At 42.1% G+C, this 24,605-nt stretch overlaps 1 protein-coding gene across 1 annotated transcript; it reads left to right on the forward strand.

The window, feature by feature from the left end:
- Positions 1–23,736, forward strand: ARSF (arylsulfatase F). The gene is made up of 11 exons (XM_004768298.2): positions 1–156; positions 1,034–1,094; positions 2,433–2,582; positions 3,889–4,010; positions 6,506–6,628; positions 9,238–9,661; positions 12,670–12,806; positions 17,831–17,965; positions 19,664–19,826; positions 22,559–22,680; positions 23,042–23,736. Exons 2-11 carry the CDS (start codon positions 1,084–1,086, stop codon positions 23,407–23,409), a joined length of 1,755 nt encoding a protein of 584 aa, XP_004768355.2. The 5' UTR covers positions 1–156; positions 1,034–1,083; the 3' UTR covers positions 23,410–23,736.
- The last annotated feature ends 869 nt before the right edge of the window (positions 23,737–24,605 follow it).

Raw genomic sequence — 24,605 nt, forward strand, 5'->3', positions numbered from 1 at the left:
GTGTTGACCAGCCTCCACATCACAGAGAGAGGTGGTACCAGCAGGGTGATATTTAGCTGATGAGTCCAGGTGGCTTTTGAGCAGAAGCAAGAGGTCTTCAAGACAGCCTTCTGGTTTTGTCTTGGACAGAAAGGTAGACCAAAGCACAGCAGACAGGTGAGTTGAGGAAGCCTTATGAGGATGGATGTTCTTGACTCTTGCTTCTTGTTTAGTTTCTGTTGTCATGGGCAGACTTGGGATTTTGGAAGCCCCTTTGGCTGCCTATTTTCTAGAACCCAGTGGGTCAGCGTAGGCATTGAGAGGTTGATTCCAAACCAGTGTTTGTCTGAATAAGCTTCTCTTCTTTCTCCTTCCTTAGCCAATAGCTCTTCCTCTGCGGTCTCTATCATCTTGCTTTTGACAAACAGATCGATGAAGGAGGGGGTCTGTGTTATGGTCCTAATATTATCTTAAGTACAAACATGAGGGATGGTTTGTAGGCAAAAGATGAGTGCGTGTATGTTTTCTTTCATTGCAATGGATTTTGCTATAGTATCATGAGCTCATCATAGCTCCACCCTGATGTATGATAACGAACTATCCTAAGATCACTGTATGGTGTTGTAGTATTTGTGCTAATCCAAAACCAAAGTACTGGTCCATTCAAGTAACAACCTTTTTTTTTTTTTGGATGACCCAGATTTATCCCATGTAGACCTTCTGAGTATAAGCCTTCAGGTTTAGCAGCTCCTCGAGACTGTGTAGTCATCCAGATGTGTTTTAAGGTAGGTTTAGGGACAGAGCCAGTTAACTCAAGAGGCAGAGAGAGGTAGGGGGACCCAGGACTGGGCAAAGTAAGAGCTCCTTAAAAACAAAGTAAGAGCAGCAGAGACTTTGATGACGGGAGGTTCGTGTCTTGGCAGATTCTGAAAAAACCAGTTTTAAATGTCAGAAATGGAAATTTGGCTTTGTCATCTCTTGTTACCATGGGGACTAGTGGCGTGAACAAGAAGATAATACCAGTCTGTGTTTTTTTTTTTTTTTTTTTTCCCAGCACATTTTATCTCTGGCCAAGGGAAAAAGGAAGGCTCCCAGCGGTGTGCGATGAAACTCGGGTGAGAGAAACAGTGAGCTATTTTGCAAATGCAGTGGACACTCTAGGGACACCTGGGAATTCAGCTTTATACATAACAGGGATTCAACGTCATGTTTTCTAGCCATAGTTGGTTGTAGATCCACACTGACATTCTGGATTTGGTTAAGTCGATGATAAAAATAGGAGATACATTGGCAACTGATACAAATATGAACTGCAGATTTCCAACATAGTCGTGTTATTTTCAGATGCTGCAGGTTATTTAGTAGCATTGCATGGTGATGCGTGGTAGGTCCATTTGTGGCGGTCACAGCATAACACAGAGTCTCAGCCCATCCCTGTGCTGTGCCCAGTGTGTAACACTGCATGCCCGCTACACTTTAATGACAGAAATAAAAATAAGTGAAATATGGTCAAAATAGGATGTGAGAAAGGCAGTTCAACCCATGTTGGGTAGATGAAAACACACGTGTAATAATCATGATTTGACAACGGGGAAATGTCCTGGGCATATGGGTCTTGCCTTTGAGAAGTTCATAGTCTTGGGGGGGGATATGTTTGGGTACAAGCAAAGAGTTGCTACTCATGTGGCCAACGTTGTTTTCTGAGCATTCACAACGGGTTCTGAGAGCAGACGAAGGTCAGGGACCATTTCTCTTCTTTCCGGAGGACATATTTGAGGTGGGTTTTGAAATACGGATAAAGACAACATGGAAATGTTAGCAGCTAATAGTTCAAGTGTCCAATATTCATTACCCGGCAATGGAGTAGGGATCCAGTAGGAAGGGAATTACCTATTTCTTTGAGAGAATGGGACTCGAGTTGGGACTGACCAGCATCCTGAAGGGGGTCTCTGGATTCCAGAGACCAGAATTCAGTTCTTCACCAAAGTTCTCCCTTCTCCTTTACCCCGGGGTTGCTTTTTCTTTGTTTTGTTTACCATTTGCTGCTGTTGGTGTTTGCTGCTCCAACCAAATGTCCCCTTAGCAAACCTCTACAGCTGCCCACGTGTGAGCTTCATCGGGTGTGAAGGAAAGTCAGCAGGCTCCTTCTTCCAAGGATATGAACTCAGGAGTCTCATTGCTTCTGGCCTAAGAAATGCTTTGTCTCTGAGTAAACGATTTCAGACTTCACCTCCTAGAAAAGAATTTAGTGTATGTGAGTGGGGAACCCAGGAGAAGATCACTTTGAGCCTCATGGACCCCATGCGATAGCAGCAGCCAGTGCTTGGGGAGAGAAATTTGAGAGGCTCTCCTGTTTCTCAGGGAGATGTGCCTGGTTGTTTTCATGAGAAGGGCACATTGCAAAGGGACGTAGCTCCCAACATCATTGAACAAAATCCATGCTTGTTTTTCAGGAGGCTCTTCATTGCTCTGTCTTGGATATGTGTACTCTTAAATCCATGCTGGTCCCAAGAGGTGCCTGACGATAAGCCTAATGTAGTCCTGATTATGGTAGATGACCTTGGGATTGGGGACCTGGGCTGCTTTGGCAATGACACCATGAGGTAAGGTTTCAGACTGAGTTGTGTGATTTCATCTGTTGTCTGGGCTTGGGGGGTTGATGAACGTTTATGATGATATCGTGTGGAAAACCAAACTCATGGGTGGGAAATTGTCTTTACAAGGAGAAAATCATGCTAAAATCAGGCCTGATTGGAGTTGAATCTTGGGTCTGCATTTATCGCTGGTGAAATCTCGAGGGAGTTACTTAACCTCTGTGTCTTGGTTTTCTTTCCTGTCGGTTGAGCGCACAGGTGGGTAGTATACAGGTGGGAGTTCATACGTGCAGAGCATTTGGAGTCAATACCTGACACATAGCGAGCCCTCTGTGATATGCAGTATTATGACACAAGTGACGGTTTTTAAAAAAGATTTATTTATTTTAGAAAGGGGGGGGGTGCGGGGACAAAGAGAGAATCTCAAGCAGACTTTCCACTGAGCATGGAGTCCAACGAGAGCTTGATCCCATGCCCATGAGATCATGACCTGAGCCAAAACCAAGAGTCTCCTGCTCAACCAAGCCCCCCAGGTGACCCCAATAAGTGATGATTTTTATGCATACTTTTACTTGGTGGAACTGGTCATTTTGTGCTTCCTAATTTTTGAAGCCTTTTAAGGTGATATCCTTCCATTTTAAGAGTGGGTCCTCCGAAAGAATCAAAAACCATAGGGCCAACAGAGTCAGAGCTCTGTGGTAGGTGGCAGAGGCCATTGACGTGTGTCACCGTCACACTTGACGCGTGAACCCTGTACTTGAACAATTCCATTTTGTTCGATCACTTCTGTCACGACGAAAGCTAGGTCTTTATTTGCATCCAGGCAAGGGATTGTGCTGTAGAAATCTATCTGATGGTCTCCAACCTCCAGGCGTCTTTACAGGGAATGACAAGGCAGGGGTTGCGAACTTGGTCTAGGACATCTCTCTACGGAACACGTGCATCGAACTTTTCCTTGTGTCTGTAAGTAGGTAGGCATAACTAAAGTCCGTAAGTCATTCGCCTTAATGAATCAGTCCACAGGCACTAAGTTTTTTAAATATATATTTTAGAAGCCAGGGCCATATATTCATTAGACACCATATCGCAGCAGCAAATTATATCAACCTTCCAAGAGACAGCCACAGTCTAAAACCTCAGCTGTATTTTTTTCCATGACGTGAGGAGAAAAAGGAAATAGGGCTCTGCGTGCGGTGACTTATTCGGCTGTTCCGAGCTCTGGGAATCATCATCAACAGCCATGTTGGTTTCTGCCTTTGTCTGTCTCTTTCTTCCTCCTCCTCCACTCTGCAATCCCCTTTCTGTCTCTTTCCAGGACACCAAACATTGACCGCCTAGCCCGGGAAGGTGTGAAGCTGAATCAACACATCTCTGCAGCCCCCATGTGCACCCCAAGCCGGGCTGCCTTCCTCACGGGAAGATACCCCATCCGATCAGGTGCGTAGATGGACATGCTTGTTTTATGGTCTGTGGGCACATCAGGATTCAAGGAAATGAAAATGTGGCTAGTCGATTTTTTTAAAAAATTGCCCCCCAAACGTGCACACGCGCACACACACACACACACACACACACACACACACACACACACTGGTCCTTGTATTCACAACTGCAGATGTCTGCATGGAAACCACTGTTACCCTCGTTGGCCCAAGCCATCCCTGGAGATGCCTCTGTCCATTCATCTCACCCTGATGGTTTATCCTGACTGTTCCATGATCGGGAGTAGGCAGGACTTTCCCTCCCAGGGCAAGAATGGCAAGCTGTTTTGGAAGGAACTAATTAACAGGATGCATCTGCACTAATTGGGGGTATCAAGACGAGGACCTGCCAAAAGGTCTCCAACGGTTATCACACACCTAAGGATTATATGGTTGTAATATGTTTTGTTTATTCATCTCTTGATTAACCAACCGTTGGGTTGTTTCTGGCTTTAGGCTCTTATGAATAGTTCTGCTGTGTCGCTGCCAGTACACGTTTTTGACTCAACACTTTTCGGTTCTTTTGGATTCAATACAATACAATACAATACTGGAATGGGTGGGCCATGCAGTTATATATTCAAAGGTGGTCAGGCCGGCCGTGATTTATGGACACATAGTCTATAGTTTAAGAGGAAGCAGAGCATATAATTCCTAGGTGAATGATGTCCAGTGCTTACGTCCAATTCTTAGTCAAGCTTGAGAAGCCCGTTGTTGAGCTTGTTTTACGTTGTCGCATAATGTTTTACATCCCATGAGGTTGACAATATCTTGCTTAGCTTGTGTTAAGATGAATCAGGTCCAGTTTTTTTTTTTTTTTTCTTATGATAAACTTATAGGTGATTTGACTCTTCTTTTTTTCTTCTGTGCTACTCACTTTATGTAAAACTAGCTTCCCTAACATTATGAAGGAGATGGTTTCATGCAGAGGACATGGTTGCCAAATCCAACTTGGAAGACTTTTTCTCTTGCCTTCTTGTATATGGTATTTAAACAATGGGAGCTCCCTCTTTGAAAGTCTCCTACTGAATTGCCTTTCTTAGTTTCATATGGAATTTCTCATTCTTTTCACCCACTCTGTCCTGTCTTATTCAATTTCCTCTACACTCCTGGGTATTGCTTCAAGGTTGGGCCGCCATTTTGGAAGGACGCCAGGATAGGTCGGTTTACAGAGTTCTTCAGGCTGGATTGCTCCAATATTTTCCATACACCCAGAAATCTTCGGTTACTAGCAGTGAGACTGGGAAAAGTGCCTCTTTTTTTGCTTTTCTCCAGAGAACAGCCCGAGGCTATTCTGGGCTTCTTCAGTTAATGGATCCTTCAGAAACTGGTTTGCATTCTTCTGCTTCTTCTCTGTAAAATGTAGATCTTGGACTTGTTTGACATGTCCTCATCTACCTGCCACCTAGATTTGTCACTAGTGATGTTCATGAGTGAGCGGTTTTCTTATTGCTCTATTTTTGGTAAGGAATGGAGAGGTTCAAAAACTAGGTGCCTGGTCTTGCCAAAGGCCCCAGTGTCAGGTTTTTGACAGACATTTGGCTTATCTACCTTTTGTACAAATACAACTAAAATCTATTGTCAGAAAAAAGAATCCATTGTAGAAACAATAGGCTTTGAAGTTTTCACAAGGTTTCATTTTTTGGCTCCTTTTCTAATACGGTGATTTCCCAACCAAGGGCAGCTTGTGTTTGTTGTTCAATCACCAGTATCTATTGAACAGATATCTTGTGTCATCGTAAACATGCTGGAGTCTATGTGTAGACTGTTATTTGAATGATGTGTTTGTGCATGTCTGATAATGTTGTGTGCATGCAAATGTGTAAAGAGGTCTGTAGTGGAGACCAGTGTGCGTTCTGTTTGGGAAACACAATTTTCCTCCCCTGTGTGATGATTTTCTGTTCCTCACATGTTACATCTGTACCTTCCAGCTCCTGAACCCTCTATAACTCACTTCCCCTTCATGGTGGATGGATCTTAAAAATGTATCTTAAAAAAAAAAAAGTCTTTTGAAAAATGTCTATACCCTGCATCTGTCACCCAACTCAAGATAAGGAACATTTCGGTTGCCTCAGAAAGTTTCCTTTGACCCCTTCCAGGATGTCCCCCTGGGTTAGCTCCTTCTTTCACCACTCCCACAGCTCAAAGAAGAGTCAATTCAGATTTTAAAAACTGTGCTGCTCCCTTTGGTAATGATTAAGTCCACATTTAGTCTCCCGATGGCGTTGCAGTGGAATGGTAACGAACGGTTTCCAATTGCATTGCACATTGATGGAATCATTGATGATTTACAGGCAGAAGGGATGTCTGAGAGGATCCCATCTCCCTAATTTGTCCCTAAGAGAAGAACAGTTCCACCCTAAGTAGATGATGATGGGCATTTACTCACTGTATATGTGTGTTCTGTTGTTTTTTGTTTGTTTGTTTGTTTTGTTTTTCCATCCCACTTAGGAATGGTCTCTAACACAAAGAACCGTGTCATCATCACACTTGGAGCCCCTGCCGGACTCCCTCGGAACGAGACGACGTTTGCAGCCTTACTGAAGAAGCAAGGGTATAGCACTGCAATAATAGGTAAGAAGTGGCCTAAGGCGTGACTTATTTATTATAAAAACAATAATATGTGTTGTTCTATCCTTTTTTTCAAGATTTATTTATTTATTTGAGAGAGCACGAGTGGGAGGGGCAGAGAGAAAGGGAGAAGTAATCCAAAGTGGGCTGCACTGAGCGCAGAACCGATTTGGGCTCCTTCTCACGACCCTGAGATTGTAACCTGAGCAGAAATGAAGACTCTGATGTTTAGCCGACTGCACCATCCCCACACCGTATGTTCTCTACTTGGCATGGTTTCCTTGGAATCCCTTTATTTCAAAATAAGCATGCATCTTGGCTATGGCAGAGAAGACCTTCTGAGTGAGGTAGGCTCTACAGCTGCCATTTCATTAACTACCTCTGACCTTTCTCTTTCCAACACTAATCTGTTTAATATATTATATGGTCTTTTTCAAGTAAACATGTCCCCCATGTCCTACAGAACCCTCTTTCATTGTTGTGTTTTGTTCACCTGGGACCCTCTATTATAATGACCCTCTCCACTGAACACACACACACACACACACACACACACACACACACACACACACATGCTCACTCCTTCCTAAATGGTGCATGTTTATCCTTTTCATACATACTTCAGGCACCACAGAAGATCCTTTCCCACCTCAACACCAGGCCTTGCCCGATGGCCACCCCATGTTTTTCTATACAGACCTCTACTATTCAATGATGGTCTTGCTCTATTATCCTCTGCAAACTCTGAAATCCTTCACCTCATTGACCATGTATGATTTTAAGAAATGTGATGAGCTCTCTAAAGAGCACACAAATAGCTTGATGCATCATTAACTTCTTATGGGGTCAACTTTGGACTCCATCTAAATGTCTACACCCCATAGCCATCATCCAAATAGAATAAAATGCATCTGAAAAAAAAATGTCTTTTGAAAAATGTCTACACCCTGTATCTGTCACCTAAATCAAGATAAGGAGCACTTTGTGTTGCCTCAGAAAGTTTCTATTGACCCCTTCCAGGATGTCCCCATGGGTTAGCTCCTTTTTTCACCACTTCCACAGCTCAAGAGAGTCAATGAAGAGGAAAAAACCGGGCTGCTCCCTTGGGCAATGATTAAGTCCGCATTTAGTCTCCCGGTAATGGTATGGTAATGATCAGGATTCTTAGTTAATTGCATTGCACATTGATGGAATCATTGGAAACTTGCAGGCAGAAGGGGCGTCTGAGAATAACCCAGTTCCCTAATTTCAAAGATGAGGAAATTGCTTCTTCCCAACACTGAGAGACACATGAGACATTTGAATGCAAATGTTGCACAATAAGATCAAATTTGTCAGCCTCTCTGTGCTTGTGTATTTTCTCAAGATAAGTTGTCTGGTCCACCTAATTATTTCATTAAAATGGAACCATGGATATGGTACAGATGTCTTTTTTTTTCTCACTGCCAAAGATGACAGATGTCAACCAATGATGACCCATTGGAACCTAAACCTACTGTCCCCATTTGAGAGTCTGGGTTTCAACTGGCATGAAATAAGGTGCTGTTTGAAATCAAGCTTTATAACCAATTTGACATTGACAAGAGAAGACAATCTTAGTGGAGGTGCAGGATGGAAAAACCTGGGTCATAGCCTTGCCTCTCTTCTGTTTACCCCCTCAGTTACTCAGAGATGTGAGTACTTGTAGTCCTAACTCCACACAGGGAACTATTAATGTTTCAGTGGATACACGTGATCATTGTCTCTTAGAGTCCACATGTCAACAGGATGCCCATGCCCATGGGTGTTTTTGTTACTGTTCAAGGTGTGGCAAGTTGTATCAAATAAAGTTTAGTGAACTTTAGTGGGAGACCTAAGATTTCCATCCAGTGAGCTATCCAACTATCCTTCATCCATGCTTGGTTCATCTATCATTCACCCATCTCTAACTTCTATCTATCTATCATCTATCTATCTATTTATCTATCTGCTATCATCTGTCTTTATTATCTATATAGCCATCTATCCATCCATGCACACATCCTCTCATTCATCTATGTATCTGTCTATCCACCTGTGTATACATATATGCATGCCCCATCTATATTCCATTGCTTATTTGTATCAGTCTATCTATCTAGTTATCATCTGTCTATCTACCTACCTACGTACCTCTCTACCTACCTATCTATCCACCATCCCTGTTGTCCATCCATCTTATCCATACATATCTCATTATCTAATATCATGTACCGACCTACCTACTCACCTATCTATCCACACCTGTAATCTGCCCTGATCTGTCATGCATTTATCTTAGTTGCTATGATGTATTTCCTTCTGTGAATGAGAAGCGGCCCAGTTCACATCCTGGCTACAAACTCACAGTTGTATTTTTCCTTCCTTTATCTTCCATTCTTTCTGGTCACTCACAACCCGATCTCAACACATATTTCTGTGAGCTAACGAAGAGCAAAAGAGGGGTCGGGTGCTGACCTCGGATGCTTAGGCAGAAGGAAACTATTTGCTGTTCTATTTTTGTGCACAAGTCACTTGTTCTGAATGAAGAGTGCTCATGGGATCTTCATGCTGTGCCGGTGTACTATGCTTAATTTGTCTCTTTGTCATTTCAGGCAAATGGCATCAAGGCTTAAACTGTCAGTCCCGACATGACCAGTGCCATCATCCAAACCATTATGGCTTTGATTACTTCTATGGCATGCCTTTCACTCTCACTGACCCCTGCTGGCCAGATCCCTCCCGTGACACAGAATTAGCCATCGAAAGCAAAATCTGGTTTTGTGTGCAGCTGGTCGCCATTGCTGCCCTCACTCTTATCTTGGCGAAACTGTGTCACTTGATCGCTCTTCCCTGGTTCTTCATCCTCTCTTTGATTCTTTTTATTTTTCTGCTGGGCTACTTTTGGTTCTCCAGTTACACGTCTCCTCTGTACTGGGATTGCCTCCTCATACGACAGCACGACATCACTGAGCAGCCCATGAAGGCAGAGCGAACTGGTTCCATCATGGTGAAGGAGGCAATTTCGTTTATGGAAAGGTAAAAGTGATTTACAATTGACAAAAGAAAAAAAAATCCATGAATCTTAATGGATTTAAGATAATATTTTCAAGAGAGGAGTGTTTTAAAAACATAACACAGTGAAAACTTTTTCAAAAATGAGAGAGGATTGGAAAAATGCTGAATTAAGAAATGGACTACTAGTATCTAGGTCTAGACAGTACAATACAGGATATTTTGGAGGCAAGCTGGACTCTTCAAGCAGTAGCTAAGGAAGGCTACCTCGTTCGAGTTCTTATTATTAAAATCACAATTTCTCCATTAGCCTTGAAATTCATATTTGGTCAGACCGAGCAGGTAGACTCACACAAAGCTCAAGATTACAAATCTGGCTTGTTAATTTATAATACATGTACATGTATACGTATTGATATACGTACTGTCTGCATAAAAATGTGCAATGGGAAATGTATTTGCCAGGAAACCAGATAGTAGAATAAGTTGGTCACGGCACTGTTTTCCTATTTGGAAAGAAAGTTCCTTGAGAAATTAAAACCAGGGGGCTTATCATTGATCATGAGCTATGTAAGGGATGTTATTCAGCTGAGATCAGTGGTGATCATTATAAAGCCCATTGCATCCAAAACATAATCCCTGGAAACTTTCTGAAGGAGTCACATTTATGGGTCTCTAGCTCTTGCATTTTTTTTTAAAGACTGTGAACACATTTTTTATTCACCATTTTAACATTGCCCAAGGCTTTACTGTGACTCATCCCCATCCTGGGGATTCCTCCTAGACTTCAAGGAGACATTCGCATTTAGGGATAACAACAGATGTACAAGCACATGATAAGAAATAAGCTAATGGTCCTAAATTCAGGTGCTATCAATCCGAATTGTAGGGACTTTCCAATATGTCAGAGAAGCCGTACTTGAGAACGTACATTAACTGAGTCTTCAAACGTGACCTAGAAGAAGATGAGAAGAGGTGCCAGGCTTACTGGCTCAAGCTCAAGCACAAGGAAAATAGGTCCTCAGCTAAGGACTGCATGCGATGCAAATGCCACTCTGAAAAATTTCTGCTCTGGTGAGATATCAAAATAAAAAGGACGGGGGAAAAACAAATTTAAAAAATGGTTATACCGTGGTGAGCTGGGTTGAGCAGTGTCCCTCCAATGTTGATGTCTACCTAGAGTCTCAGAATGTGATCTTATTTGGGAATAGGGTCTTTGGAGGTGTTGTTTGTGATATTGAGATCATCTTGGGGTAGGGGATCTGTAAGCCAGTGTGTGTTTGGGCGGCAGGTGGAGCAGTTTGGTGGTGTAAAGAATCTTGGGCAACCTGTAAGTAGCTTTGTCTTCACCTTGTACCACAGTAGGCACAATACAAATTTAGACTTAGAGAGATTAAACCGTCTTTGCATTGTGGTTTCTCTTAGGGCAAACTCCTCATCCCCTGGAAACATCCTTTATGTGCAGAGCTACAGATGCTTTGCAAGGGGACACATTAAGATGTTATGAGGTGACATCATTATGTCAAAAGATCTAGATGAGCGATCCTGTTACATTCTGTGAGCCAGTTCAAGTCTGAAGATGCCTGCACATGTTGCTTACTGTTTACATTAGTACATCAGGAACAAATACGGGGGTGTGACAAAGTGCTTCCATTGCCAAGAGCTATGTTGAGTTTCAGAAGGTCTCTATGGTCCACCATGGCACCATGTGGAAAGGGAATGGGGACTCTGAATATTCGGAAGCTACTCTGTGGATTATTGAAGTTGCCACGAGCAACATTCGCCTGCAGGTTCGTGGATGGTAGAAGTTGCTTTTATCGGGCTTCTCAGTGTGTGAGTTTCCTGTGGCTCCTGGGAGAGACTTCCGCAAGCAGGAGTGGCTTAGGGCAACACAGACTTACTATTTTATGGTGCTAGAGGTCAGGAATCTGAATCTCATCCTACATGACTACAACAGAGGCATTGAAAGGACTGGCTCATTATGAAGGTTTTAGGGAAGAGTCTGTTTCTTGTCCCAGGCTGGAGGGGCTGCAGGGTTTCCTTGACCTCCTGCCCACCCTGTTTTTTGCTCATATTGGGGACCCTATTACAAGGACACTTGTGATTGCATTGAATCCACAGCCAGATTTCAGGATTATCTTTCCATCTCCGGGTCTTGAACTTAATCCCATCTCCAGATTCCCTTTTGTGATGTAAAACAACATCTGTATCATCTCAATCCTCAGTATCCTATGCAAACCATCCTTTTTCTTGAAGGACACCATTTCTTAGATCCTGCCCGCCCCCCCCCCCCGCCCCTCCAAGATGACGTCTCCACTAATTACATCTCTAAAGACCCTATTCTCAAACGAGATCCCATTCTGAGCCTCTGGGTAGGCAGCAGTTTTGGTGGGATGCCATTCCCACCAGTTGGGATGACCCAACTTTTTTTTTTTTTTCATGTTTTCCCCATTCTTTATGCAGTCATATGTCATCAGAGCAGACATTTTCCAAGGAGTGTCATCTGTGGCATGTCCTACCCTGGTTAGCTGATAACCTATGTTCCCTATGGGTTGTCAGGGCTCGAAGTGGGTCATACGCATTTCCTTTGTCTTCCCAGGAGACCTGAAGGTGTGCAGGCAGCTTGCCAAGACATGTCTGTCCATGCTTGCTTGGGGGTTGTGAAAGACTCAGAGTTTTTAAGAAACCACTCCCAAGCCACCATCCCTTCGGTCTTTTGGGTGTGACTCTGGACTGAGACTTTATCAGTCGTGGGAATAGTGTTCTGGGCAAGGCTGGATGGGCTTGTGAGCTCCCTTGGGACAGGTGAGGTCACTCAGGAATTAAACCCTCCCACATAAGTCCTGGGGAGCAGTCCAGATGCTGGTATCTACCCCAGCCAGGATGCTTTCTCCAAGAGGCAGCCTTGTGCATGCATCCCCTGTCCTGGGTGTGTATAGCATGGATGGACACTGGGTCTGTGTGACCCAAATGATGTGGTTCCCCTTCGCAGCCTTTGCAGACTCATAGTAGACTGATTGTTGTCTCCCCAGAAACCGTGAAGGACCTTTCCTCCTTGTTTTCTCCTTTTTGCATGCGCACGTGCCTCTCCCCACGACGACCGAGTTCATCGGCACCAGCCAGCACGGCTTATATGGGGACAATGTACAGGAGATGGACTCCATGGTGGGTAAGTAGCAGGACCTATGGACCATGGAACTCTGTGCTTTGATAGTTCAGGACACACCAGGCACGGTCCCCCCCCAGGCAGCCCCAACGGTGTAGAAGGTGGAAGCCCACAACGAAGTCAGCACAAAACCACACTCAGTGCTTGTCCTATGCATGGGAGTCTCCGAGTTTCCAGGATATGTGTATGAGTGAGCAAATCAGACTCAAGTTTTCTGAGCAGGAAGACAGAAAAGCACATGCAGCTGGCCTCGTGCGTGGGCGGGACGGAAGCTTTGGGTTATAATCATCTTCCGATGGAGGATGTTGGCATGGAATAGACTTTAGCAAGCAGAAAGAGGCGTTAGCAATCAAACCTGAAAGGGGCACCTGGCTGGCTCAGTAGGCTTCAACACCTGATTCTTGGCTTTAACTCAGGTCATGATCTGGACATCCTGAGATCGAGCCCTGCCTTGGGCTGTGTGCCCAGCGTGAAATCTGTTTCTCCTTCTCCCTCTGCTCCTCCCCATGCTTTTTCAATCTCACTCTTTCCCTCCCTCTCTCTCTTGAATAAATAAATAAAATCTTCATAAAAAAAAAAAAAAAAGAATTCAAGCCCGACCAGAGGGAAGCCAATGAAATATCATGAATTCTCAGTCTTAGAGAAAACATTTTAAAAATATATATATATATTTTTATTTTTTTTAAGATTTTAATTATTTATTCAAGAAAGGGGAGAGACAGAGAGAAAGGGAGACAGAGAGAGAGACCAGGGGAAAGGAGAAACAGAACAGAGAGCTGAGCAGAGAGCCCAATCATAGGACCCCAAGATCATGACCAGCGCCGAAGGCCAACACTCAGCTGACTGAGCTACCCAGGTGCCTCTAAGAATTATTTTACATGTAAATAGTATTTAATGAAATATAGCACATAGGAAGGCATGTCCTTGGCTTAAGTGGGTGTAGGTGTGGGTTCCCTGGGTGTGGGGTGCGTGGGTGTGAGCACGAAAAACACGCAGACAAAGAACAAAACCAGAAGCTAAGATCTAGCCCCAAGTCTTGGGAATTGCTGTTGTCCTTGTTAGGAAGTTTTGTTAGAAAGTTGATTTGGTTCCTGGTTGGGGTATCAGATGGATGAATTTAACAGTTAAGCAGTGGGATCTGTTGATTGCATGAACCTTTTGATGCGTGGGGCATGCCCTCTTCCAAGTGTGTTCTGGAGGGATCCCCATGAGTGTTCTAGGAGTGGGAACCCTACTCAGCATTGTCATTCCCCTTGGCAGTCGAGGAAATAAAGGTGCAAGATACTAGGGTCTTGGTCAAGGTTCCAGGACAGCTCTGGGGGAGCCAAGATCAGAACCTACTCACTCCTATTTGCTAGCTCAACAGCTGCTGGTGTAGGGTCGGGCTTTACAGACAGAGATGAGGAAACCTGGCTGGGTCCTTCTGAACCAACCCATAACCCCTCGGACTCCTACAGGCTGACATTTCCCAGGTGTTGGGAAAGCTAGGGCAACTCCTTCCCCGCCACCCTCCACCTGGCTTCCTGCTTCTGCAAACCCAGGTAGAAGCTTCCAATGCAAATGGCATCCCTGACCCAACCCAGGGGAAATTCTCTGGTGCCTAACTAGGCATGCATCCAAAATGAGTCTCTGAGAATTCCCTTAGCTCAGAGCAGGTTCCTCCAGAACGGGACGAGAGAGTGAGCGCCCAGTGTGAGGCAGACGGATGAACCATGAGACCAGGAGGACAGGCTTGGCTGGACCCGTTCGTAGGAAAGTGATGATGGCTAAGATTAAATTTGGGACCAGGTGTGTAAGGGAAACAGGTGCCCTTGGCTGCTCCCCTGAGCAGGGCAGCAGAGACCCAGGAGAGGGCCAAAGTGTCTGAGAACTTTTGTGCACTCGCAAATACCAAGACACATGCATCTTGAAAATGTAAGTAGATGAGATGAATATGAGACATTGATTTCTAGGGTCACCGAAATCTCTAGGGTTTGCAACACAGACAATTACATTGTTTACTGGTGGCGAGTCACTTTGAGAGAGATTTAAAAATTAATTAGGTAGTGGCCATGGCAATGGTCAGCACCTGTCTAGCATCAACTGAAGCATGTGTATGTGTATGTCTGTTTTTATAGTATACAGTATCTAGAATATATCACATTTGTGTAGATGTTTGTATTATACAGTATCTAGAATATAATATATAACATTTGTGTAGATGTTTGTATTATACAGTAGCTAGAATATATAACAAATATATATTTGTGTAGATGTTTGTACTATACAGTATCTACAATATATAACAAATACATAATATATTTGTGTAGATGTTTATATTATACAGTACCTAGAATATAATACAGTATCTAGAATATATAATATTTGTATATATATTTGTATTATATAGCATCTACGAGATATTGTATATATATTTTATTATATGACATATATTATTATATGACATATAAGACAAATATTATTATATAATAAACACAATATATGTAATACAGAATAAATATAAAATCCTATATATAACACATAATAAATGTATAATATATAAAATATATAATAATATAATAAACAATATAAATTTATGTAATATATTATATATAATAGAAATTCAATGATTATAAATATATAACATTGATAAATGTTTATATAATCTATTTTAGTTGATGCTAGAAATATACATATTTGTAATAAAAATTTATTTTTATATAAAGGTATTAAACATTTCCATGCTCACCACATAATTTTTTTTAAATCTCTTGAAATACTAGGGATAGAAACATCTCAAACTAACTTGGTAACTGTAAAGGATGTGATTATCTAAACTGTACAGAGTCTAATAAAATAAATATGTATAGTTTTTGCATGTTATAATTACAATTATGATATATCATGCATAGTATATAATATAGTTACATTATTAGTTTATATTATTAATATATTATCAGTATATTACTATTAGTATATTCTCATGTATTATGTTATATAATTATGTGTTATATGCAATAGAATTAATTGTTCATATTACATATTACAGACATATAATAATAGTTTTATTATACTTTCTAGAGTTCTCAAGATAAACAACTATGTCCATTAACAGTATCAAATTAGGGTCTTCATCTAACTACATGTATATTTAGGTTTTCTGTTAATTTCTTTGATCAGGGAATCCTAAAAAATGAGTTATAATAATAATGAGAGAAAACCCCTTCTTTTGTAGCCAATGTTAGTGCAACAGTTCAGTATTTTACCCTTGAGCATAAGGTTGGTCAATGCTTTTAACTGGCTCTATTCTCAATGTTTTGAGAGATTTTTAAAACATTATTAATTGGGGGGCACCTGGGTGGCTCAGTGGGTTAAGGTCTGGCTCTTGGTTTCAGCTCAGGTCATGATCTCAGGGGTTGAGCCCTGCATTGGGTCCTGAGCTCAGTGTGGAGTCTAGTTGAGAGTCTCTCTCTCTTTCCCTCTGCCCCATATATAATATAATATATAATATAAAATATAATAATATACTCATATACATATATCATTAGTAATAGTATATCATGTTCTATATCATATATGTACATATATCATTAGCATATGATATTATTAATAGCATGCCATATTAATATATACTATAGCAATAATATACATAATAATATAGGGCCTGAGATAATACATCTGTTGACATAATTATGCAGTATAGTCCTAGGACAGAATTAGAGTAATATTATAATTAGTTTATTATGCATACACATACATATATATCCTACAAATTTCTCTGCTAGAAATATGCACCAAAAGTAATACATTTTCTTTATGTTAAAAATAACCCATTTCAACATACAGTAGGTGATAAGGTATCATTTATAGCAGCTCCAATATCAAAAATCAATATAGAGGGGCGGCTGGGTGGCTCAGTGGGTTAAGCCTCTGCCTTTGGCTCAGGACATGATCTCAGGGTCCTGGGATGGAGCCCCACATTGGGCTCCCTGCTCAGTGGGGAGCCTGCTTCTCTCTCTCCCTCTGCTTCCTGCTCCTCTTGTTCCCTCTGTGTCAAATAAATCAATAAAATATTTTTTAAAAATCAAACTTAAAACACTAAACTACATGCAGAAGATTTGACTTTCAGATCAGAGAAGCAGAAGCAGGTGGCCCTGGAGACAGTCCACGGAGGAGGAGAACGTAGAGGGGAGGAAATTAACTCAGAGTGACAGGGGTTGAATATCACAGGCCAGGTCGGTGTTGGGGGGTTGCATCATGCTCCCCCCAAAGAAAGGCCCACATCTTAACTCCTGGAATCTGTGGAAGTGACAGTATGTGGAAATAGGGCCTCTGTTGATGGGATCAAGTTACAGTGAAGTCTTTAGGGTCGGTCCTAATGCTGTGGGGCACGTGCGTTTGCAAGAAGTCAAGAAGCAGGAGCATAGATGTACGCAGACGACCTGCCTACATGGGAACACGGATGACCAGAGCACGGGAACGCAGAGCCACTAAGACGCATGGAAGTCATGACAGAGGCAGAGATCTCAACCCTTCCAGAAATACCAGAAGCGTGTTTCTTAAACACTCATCTGATGCTCCTTGAAAACGGAAGAACTGTTAGCAACAATATAACAAGCTTTCACCTTTTGATAAAGGAGTCTAAATCAAGAACAGAACAATGAAACCCCCACATGAAAAATCAGCAAACGCCCGATATAACTAATAAGTTAAAAGTATCAATGCTCGTGTCCATATAACACAGTAAAAGATAAATACGATTACCAGGCAGTAATAATGTAACAATGGAAATTAGTAAAATAGTAAAGAACGAATCCATTTTTCACTCCCCGTTTAGCATAATTACCTGTCCAACGCGAGACGCTGATGAGGAGTTCAGAAAACATGAGTCTTCTTGAGCTCACACACTACCCACGAGAAGCAGGGGACATCATGGATGAAAGGCAGTTTTGCAGTGAAATGGGTCACAAGTCGGACTGGCGTTATAGCCCGAAGCTCATGAAGACATTCATAACACGAGTCCCTTCTCCCCCTTTTTATGGTTTCAGGCAAGATTCTCGACGCCATCGACTTTTTTAGTCTGAGGAATCACACCCTTGTCTACTTTACATCAGACCACGGGGGACACTTGGAGGCTCGGGTGGGCCATTCCCAACGTGGAGGGTGGAACGGAATATACAAAGGTAAGGAGTGGGAATTGGGAGTGGGGTCCAGTTGTGAATAAGCTCTCCTGGGCTCACGATCTTGGGCATCCATGAAGGGAATGGATAAATGTGTGACAAAGCGGGCAAGTGTCTTTTATTTGACTCTGGGTAAAATGGAGTGTGTAACCGATGATACGTTTTGGGGGAGGCTGGCCCCTCAGGGCTGGCGTTTGGCTGAGGGCGTATCTAGAAAGCTACCTCCCTGGTGACCCCATGAGATGTTAAAGCATTAACGTACTCACGTGACTTTGAATCGAGTATCGACCTACTCACCGATTCCCTGTACAAGACTGTTGATAGAAGATTGAGTGTGGTAGATAGAGTACAGAGGACAAGGAAGCTGGGGGGCTCACTTGCGAGGATATGGCTGGGCACGCAAAGCAGCAAGCCTGTGTCTGGTTTTATAATTAAATGCCCAGATATCAGCCCCATGTCCTGGTGTGACTCTTAGTGCATGAATACATGTTCCATTGGCCACCATGTTGGACTGGTCGATGGTATGCATCCTAATGTGGAATTATTATCTGGAAAGTGTTCGGTGTGCGTAATTCTATCTATTGGAAGAGATATCATCTTTTTTTTTTCCAGAGAAAAATAAAATATTCATGCTTTCCCACTGAACGCAAAACAACTGAGCTTATTTTTACATGAATAATGAGAATACAGACTGAGTAGGAAATAATGATTTTTGCATGAATGGGTACTGTCTCCCTCAGTCTGACCACAGGGCATGAGGCATGAATGTCTGCTGTTGGGGGGCTTTTACAAGTAAAGTAAATTCTTAAGAAAACAAATAAATCCCATAAGGTAAAGTGTTCTTATTGAAACTCTATTTTTACCTAGTCAGACATCTTTTTAAAAAAAATCTTCATTTCTCCATGCGCTTGATTGAAATTCCACTTTAATTTAATGAGCCAATAAAACTCCATTAAGACCATAGGATGGCCATTCCTCCTGGTTCCCTCAAGGCAACACTGCTTTAGACCTGTCATGTTGGGGTCACTGTTGCCTTCTGGGTCCATGCTCTATAATGCTTTGGTTTGGGATAATAAATGAGCATATACCCATACTATTGTATTCAGTTTGTTTTCAGGGTGCTGGATTCAGTAGTGAACAAAATCGAAGAATCAGTGCTTTCAATACAGTTTAGTGGAGGGAAAAAGAGAATAAGTAAATTTAAGTAAATAAATAAATTAATAATAATAAGTAAATTTAAGAAAATTCAAATTTTCCACACCAGGATAAAAGAGAATAAGTAAATTCTATGATATTTTGAGGATAGTAAAAATCTAAAACAAAACAAAACACAAAAGCTTCTGGGAGGGGGGCATTGTCATTCTAAAGGACATCTATAAGCAGGGCTGACTGAGGAAATAGTGTGCAAACGTGTGAAGGTGGCGGGGGACATGGCAGGTGTATTTGTGAGGTTACAGCGTTGCAGGCAGACCAAAAAAAGCCTGTAGAAATGTCCCAAATAGAATACGATTAGCTACTTGATCAAAATTCTACCAGCAGCCCAGGACAAAGTAAATCCACGGACATGTACTGCTGACCCCCATCAGGACTCTTTAAGGGGTGGGCTCTGAGCACATGGTCTGGGTTGATACTCATTTACCTGTCTAAGCAGTCTTGCTACCGTGACCATTTTAACTGGTCCTCTGTTGCCTCGCCTCGTAGGTGGGAAAGGTATGGGCGGCTGGGAAGGTGGAATCCGTGTTCCGGGACTTATCCGCTGGCCGGGAAGACTGCCGGCTGGGAAAGTGATCGAGGAACCTACAAGTTTAATGGACATGTTCCCCACACTAGCGGCCGTCTCCGGAGGCATGGTCCCTCAGGACAGGTGATGTCACACCCCCTGTTCTCATCATCTTTGTTCTCAGAGCATTCAGGACCAAGGTAGTGAAGTCCGTCTTAATGGGTTGGACGTTGTCCCCAATACCTAGGGAAGTTTAGCTTTGTCTATGTCTACTGTAGAAGATCGGGAAGGTGGACGTGAAGGTAAGGCATTCCATGGGCCCTTGGAACACTGATGTGACTTTTTTGAATTCGAGCAAGAGGACACTCTTCAGATGGGGTGGCACCATTCCCTGGGAGTGACTGACCAAGGCAGGCTTCCAGGTGACTTCTTCACAGTTCATTCTAATGGCTTCTACCCCCTGACACGTGTCCCTTGTAAGCCCAAAGACTGATTCCCGTGTGTCCTTCTTATACGAGGGACCTTGTCTCTTTCAGAAGCAAACGAAATGGATCCCAAAGCAAATTACAAACAGCAGCAAAGAAAGATCTCAGTGTTTTTTTCTAACCTCCTTTTTAGCGAATCTTGGAATTTATTGAGAATTTACATAAAATAATAACAGAATGCAAGTCCCTTCTACTAAGAAGCGTATTTATCAATTTTGGCTTAATGGCCCATTTTAGAAAATAGTAATATTAGTGGAAATGTAGTTTTCTTTTAACTGAGCCAATCGTAGCCATAAAAATAACTTTCTACTCTATCACTGGGGTTCACTAACTCTGGGACATGGCCATCGTCTAAATATTAAACTCACAAAGGTTATGCAGAATTACAATCTAAAGAAATATTGTCTGCTAAGCTCTGATTAAGATTTTGCTTCATAGAACTGATCTGGTTTTCAGTTTTCTTTTCTTTTCTTCTTTTTTTTCTTTCTTTCCAGAATTAGCTCTAAAAATGTCCTATTTTTATTCCGTGTGCTTTTCTATTTTTCAATGGAAAACTGATGTGAGGGAATCCAGAAGATTCTAAACACACACTTGGTTCTATGATTGAAGCCACATTGGCCATTTGTGTAGAGGTCTTTGCGTAGACATCAATGGTTTATTTCTTTGTGATAAATGCCCAAGAGTGGGAAATCCGGGTCATATTATTCATATGTGCCAATATATTGCTAATATCTATTTATGAGAAACTTGTTGGATTGACTTTCAAAATGGCTGCCCCATCTGGCGTTCCCACCACCGACACGTAAGATTTCCAGTTGCTCTACATCTTTGGTCACACTTGGTATGGTCACTCTTTTCCATCTTAACCATTATAATAATTGTGTAGTTGAACGTCATGCTGGTGTTCATTTGTGCTTCCCTAATGACTAAGGATATTGGACATTCTCCTTTTACTGGCCACCCTTGTCATTTTTCATGAACTATCTATTCAAACTGTCTTCAAACCGTCTGCCCATTTTTATTTTTAAATTGGGGATTTCATTGTCTTATTGTTGAATGGTCAGAGCTCTTTATATATTGCGAACACAAGTTCAGTTCCTTATCAGATCTGTGTTTTGTCAATCATATTTTCCATTCTGCATCTCACCTTCATTCTCTTACATTATTATTTGAAAAGCAGAGGTTTTCAATTTTGATAAGGGTCAATTTGCCCGTTTTCTTTTATAGATTATGATTTTTGTAACCCATCTAAAAACTATTTTTCTATTCAAAGGTCACACGGATTTCCTATTTCTTCTGGTGGTTTCTTTACTTTCAGGTTTTACATTTAGACATATGGTCCATATTGAGTTAACTTTTTATATGGTGTGAGATAACGGTTCAGAATTATTATTATTATTTTTTTTTTTTTGCTATTTAGGTATTCAGTTATTCTAGTGCCTTTTAAGGAAAGACTGTCCTTCCTCAGCTGGATTACCTTGGACATTTGTTGAAAATCAACTGATTGATATATCCACTGGTCTGTTTCTTGGACTCTCTCATTTCACTGATTCATATGCCCACCCTTATGACCATACGATGCTGGCTTGAATACTCTTGCTTGATTTTGGAATTATTTAGTTGAACCTTCAAACTTCTTTCTTCTTTTTCAAAATTATTTAACCTATTCCAGATTGCTCTCACATGTCAATTTTAGAATACATTTCTCACTTTCTCCGAAAAAACCTTCTGGGGTTTTGGTTGAGATTGCATTAAATCTATGAACTGCTTGTTGAAAATCAAGATCTTAACCATGTGGAGTCTTCCAATCTATGAACATTGTTTATCTTCTTTATTAGTTCTGTTCTCAGATGTTTTATGGCTTCAGGACACAAAATATTAATATTAGAAAAAAGTATATCCCTTGAAATTTCATGTTTTGTGATGTAGTAAATGGTATTTTTTAAAAAATGTATGTCCTGGTTGTTCACTGCTAAGATTCAGAAATAAAATTCTATACTGGTGAACTTACCAAACTTAATTAGTTCCACTAGCTTTTTAAGGGGTTGTCAACACAGGTAGTCATTGTGTCTGAGAATAAAGACAATGTTATTTCTTTTACCATCATTTTTAGGATGGTATGACATCTATCATTGTATTTTTTATTATGAACCAGGTCTTATTTTTTCTAATGAGGGAGAAGATCTGTTTTCTAATATAACTTAAAAAGCATCAGATTTGTTTCCCATCTTTCCCATGAGAATGTAATGTACCTGACAGTGTGCACAGATTTCCAGAACAGTCAGCACGCTATTCTCTGGGCCCAGGAAATGTCATGGAATGCGCAGACCATCCCTCCAACAGCCCCCTGGCCAACCTCCCTCACCTGACATCCTTTGTGTGTGTCCACAGGGTGATCGATGGCCGGAACCTCATGCCTTTGCTTCAGGGTGAAGTGCAACGCTCAGCACACGAGTTCCTGTTCCACTACTGTGGAGCGTTCCTCCACGCTGTACGCTGGCACCCCAAGGATAGTGAGTACACCAGCCCCTATTTCCTGCAGATACCAAGGTCATGGTCACTCATGACCACTGAAAATACCTTCTTGAAAAACTTTCCAAGAACCATCATATTTAGAAAGGCAGGGGGAGGTCTTGAAGAAATAGGCATTTTTGAGAAGCAGAACGAATGGGTTCTTCCAAGAGTACTTAAAATTCTACTAGCAGATTCTGATTTCTTAGTATTGTTCTAAGGATTGCATGATATTTAGCTTTAACGTATGGGCAAAGAGAATGATCAGGTAGAAGAACACAAGATCTTCTTCTGAACTTCTTTTGAACACAAGGTCAGTTGGCACAGGAGTTGTATTTCTCTGACGTGTCTTTTCTGGTCTAGGTGAGGCAGTGTGGAAGGTACATTACGTGACACCCGTGTTTCAGCCGCCGGGAGCTCAGGCCTGCTATGAGACTCTCTATTGCCAATGCTCAGGCAACCTGGTCACCTACCACGACCCTCCTCTGGTCTTCGACATCACCAGGGACCCCTCCGAGTCCACACCTCTGACACGGGACACAGAGCCCTTGTTTGACGTCGTGATCCGAACAGTGGCCAATGCCGTGAAGGAACACAAAAGAAGCATCATTCCCGTCCAGCAGCAGTTGTCCGAATTGAATTATAACAACCCGTGGCTGAAGCCTTGCTGTGGTGTGTTCCCCTTCTGTCTGTGTGACAAGGAGCGGAACATCTCAGTTGTGGAACCGTAAGGAGAAGCAAGGATTGAGAGCAGGCAACCCACCTGAGCAGATGTCGACATCTGCGAAATTTCAAGGAAGGAGTTGAAGAGCCAATGGGTTTCTTTACAGCTCCAGATCACTATGTGCCCATTGGTTGTGACACTGTTAACTTCTTTTTCTTTTCTGCTCTTGGTGAGATGTGTGTGTCTAAACCTGTCTTCTGGGGTTAGGAGACAAGCATTCACATGGGCTCTGTTGCTCTCCAAAGCAAACTCTCCATGTCAGGTCCTCTGTGCATCTAACTCATTGGTTGGGAAAGGGAAAAGGCCTACCATTAAAGCATAATCATTGAAATTACAATGGTTTTGAATTGAATAACTGAAATCCTTTCCATCTGGAAAATTGAATAATGGACAAATAATAATGGATGAAATCATAGTACATTGAAAGGAAGTAGTCAAAAGTGGCCCTTAAGCCCACCAAAAGGATTTCTTTTCATTCACAGAAACTCAGTTGAGAATGGGATCTCAAAAACTTGGGTGGGATCCCCATGTGGATTTTTCCCATGAGGATGAGCTAGAGCTTTGATGGAGTCTCTTCCGTCCTCCGTCCTTCACAGCCATGATGTGGGTACAACTCCTTGTGTGAGTTTGCTAGGGCTGCTTTCGCAGATCGCCACGAGTGCGGTGGCTCCAAACACAGAGATTCATTCTCTCTCAGTGCTGGAACCTGGAAGTCCAAAATCAAAGCATCATCGAGACCATGCTCCCTCTGAAGCTCTGGGTAGAATCCTTCACTGCTTGGATCTGTCCCAACTTCTGGTGGTAGCCAGGAACCCATGGTGTCCCTTGGCTTGTAGATACACCACCCTAGTCCCTATGTCCATCTTCTTGGGACCTTCTTCCTTTCCTGTGTGCTCACCCCCATATTTCCCTCTCTTTATAAGGACACCTGTCATTGGATTAGTAGGACGTCATCCTAACATCTGCAAAGACCCTATTTCCAAATAAGGAAACATTCACAGGTAACAGGGTTTAGGACGTCAGCATATGCTTTTGGGGGTAGACCATTCAGTCCACAACACTCCTACACAAGCAATAACTATCTGTAAATTGTTCTGTAACTTGTTCAGCAGAACAGGGCTTGTGTTGTTGGGTTAATATCAGACCCCTGACCATCCTACTGCCAAGTATCCATGCTTAACTCTAGGACACAAATAGCCATTA

The sequence above is a fragment of the Mustela putorius genome, unplaced genomic scaffold, assembly GCF_011764305.1.
Source record: "Mustela putorius furo isolate JIRA1106 unplaced genomic scaffold, ASM1176430v1.1 tig00003836_pilon_pilon_pilon, whole genome shotgun sequence".
Taxonomy (NCBI): domain Eukaryota; kingdom Metazoa; phylum Chordata; class Mammalia; order Carnivora; family Mustelidae; genus Mustela; species Mustela putorius.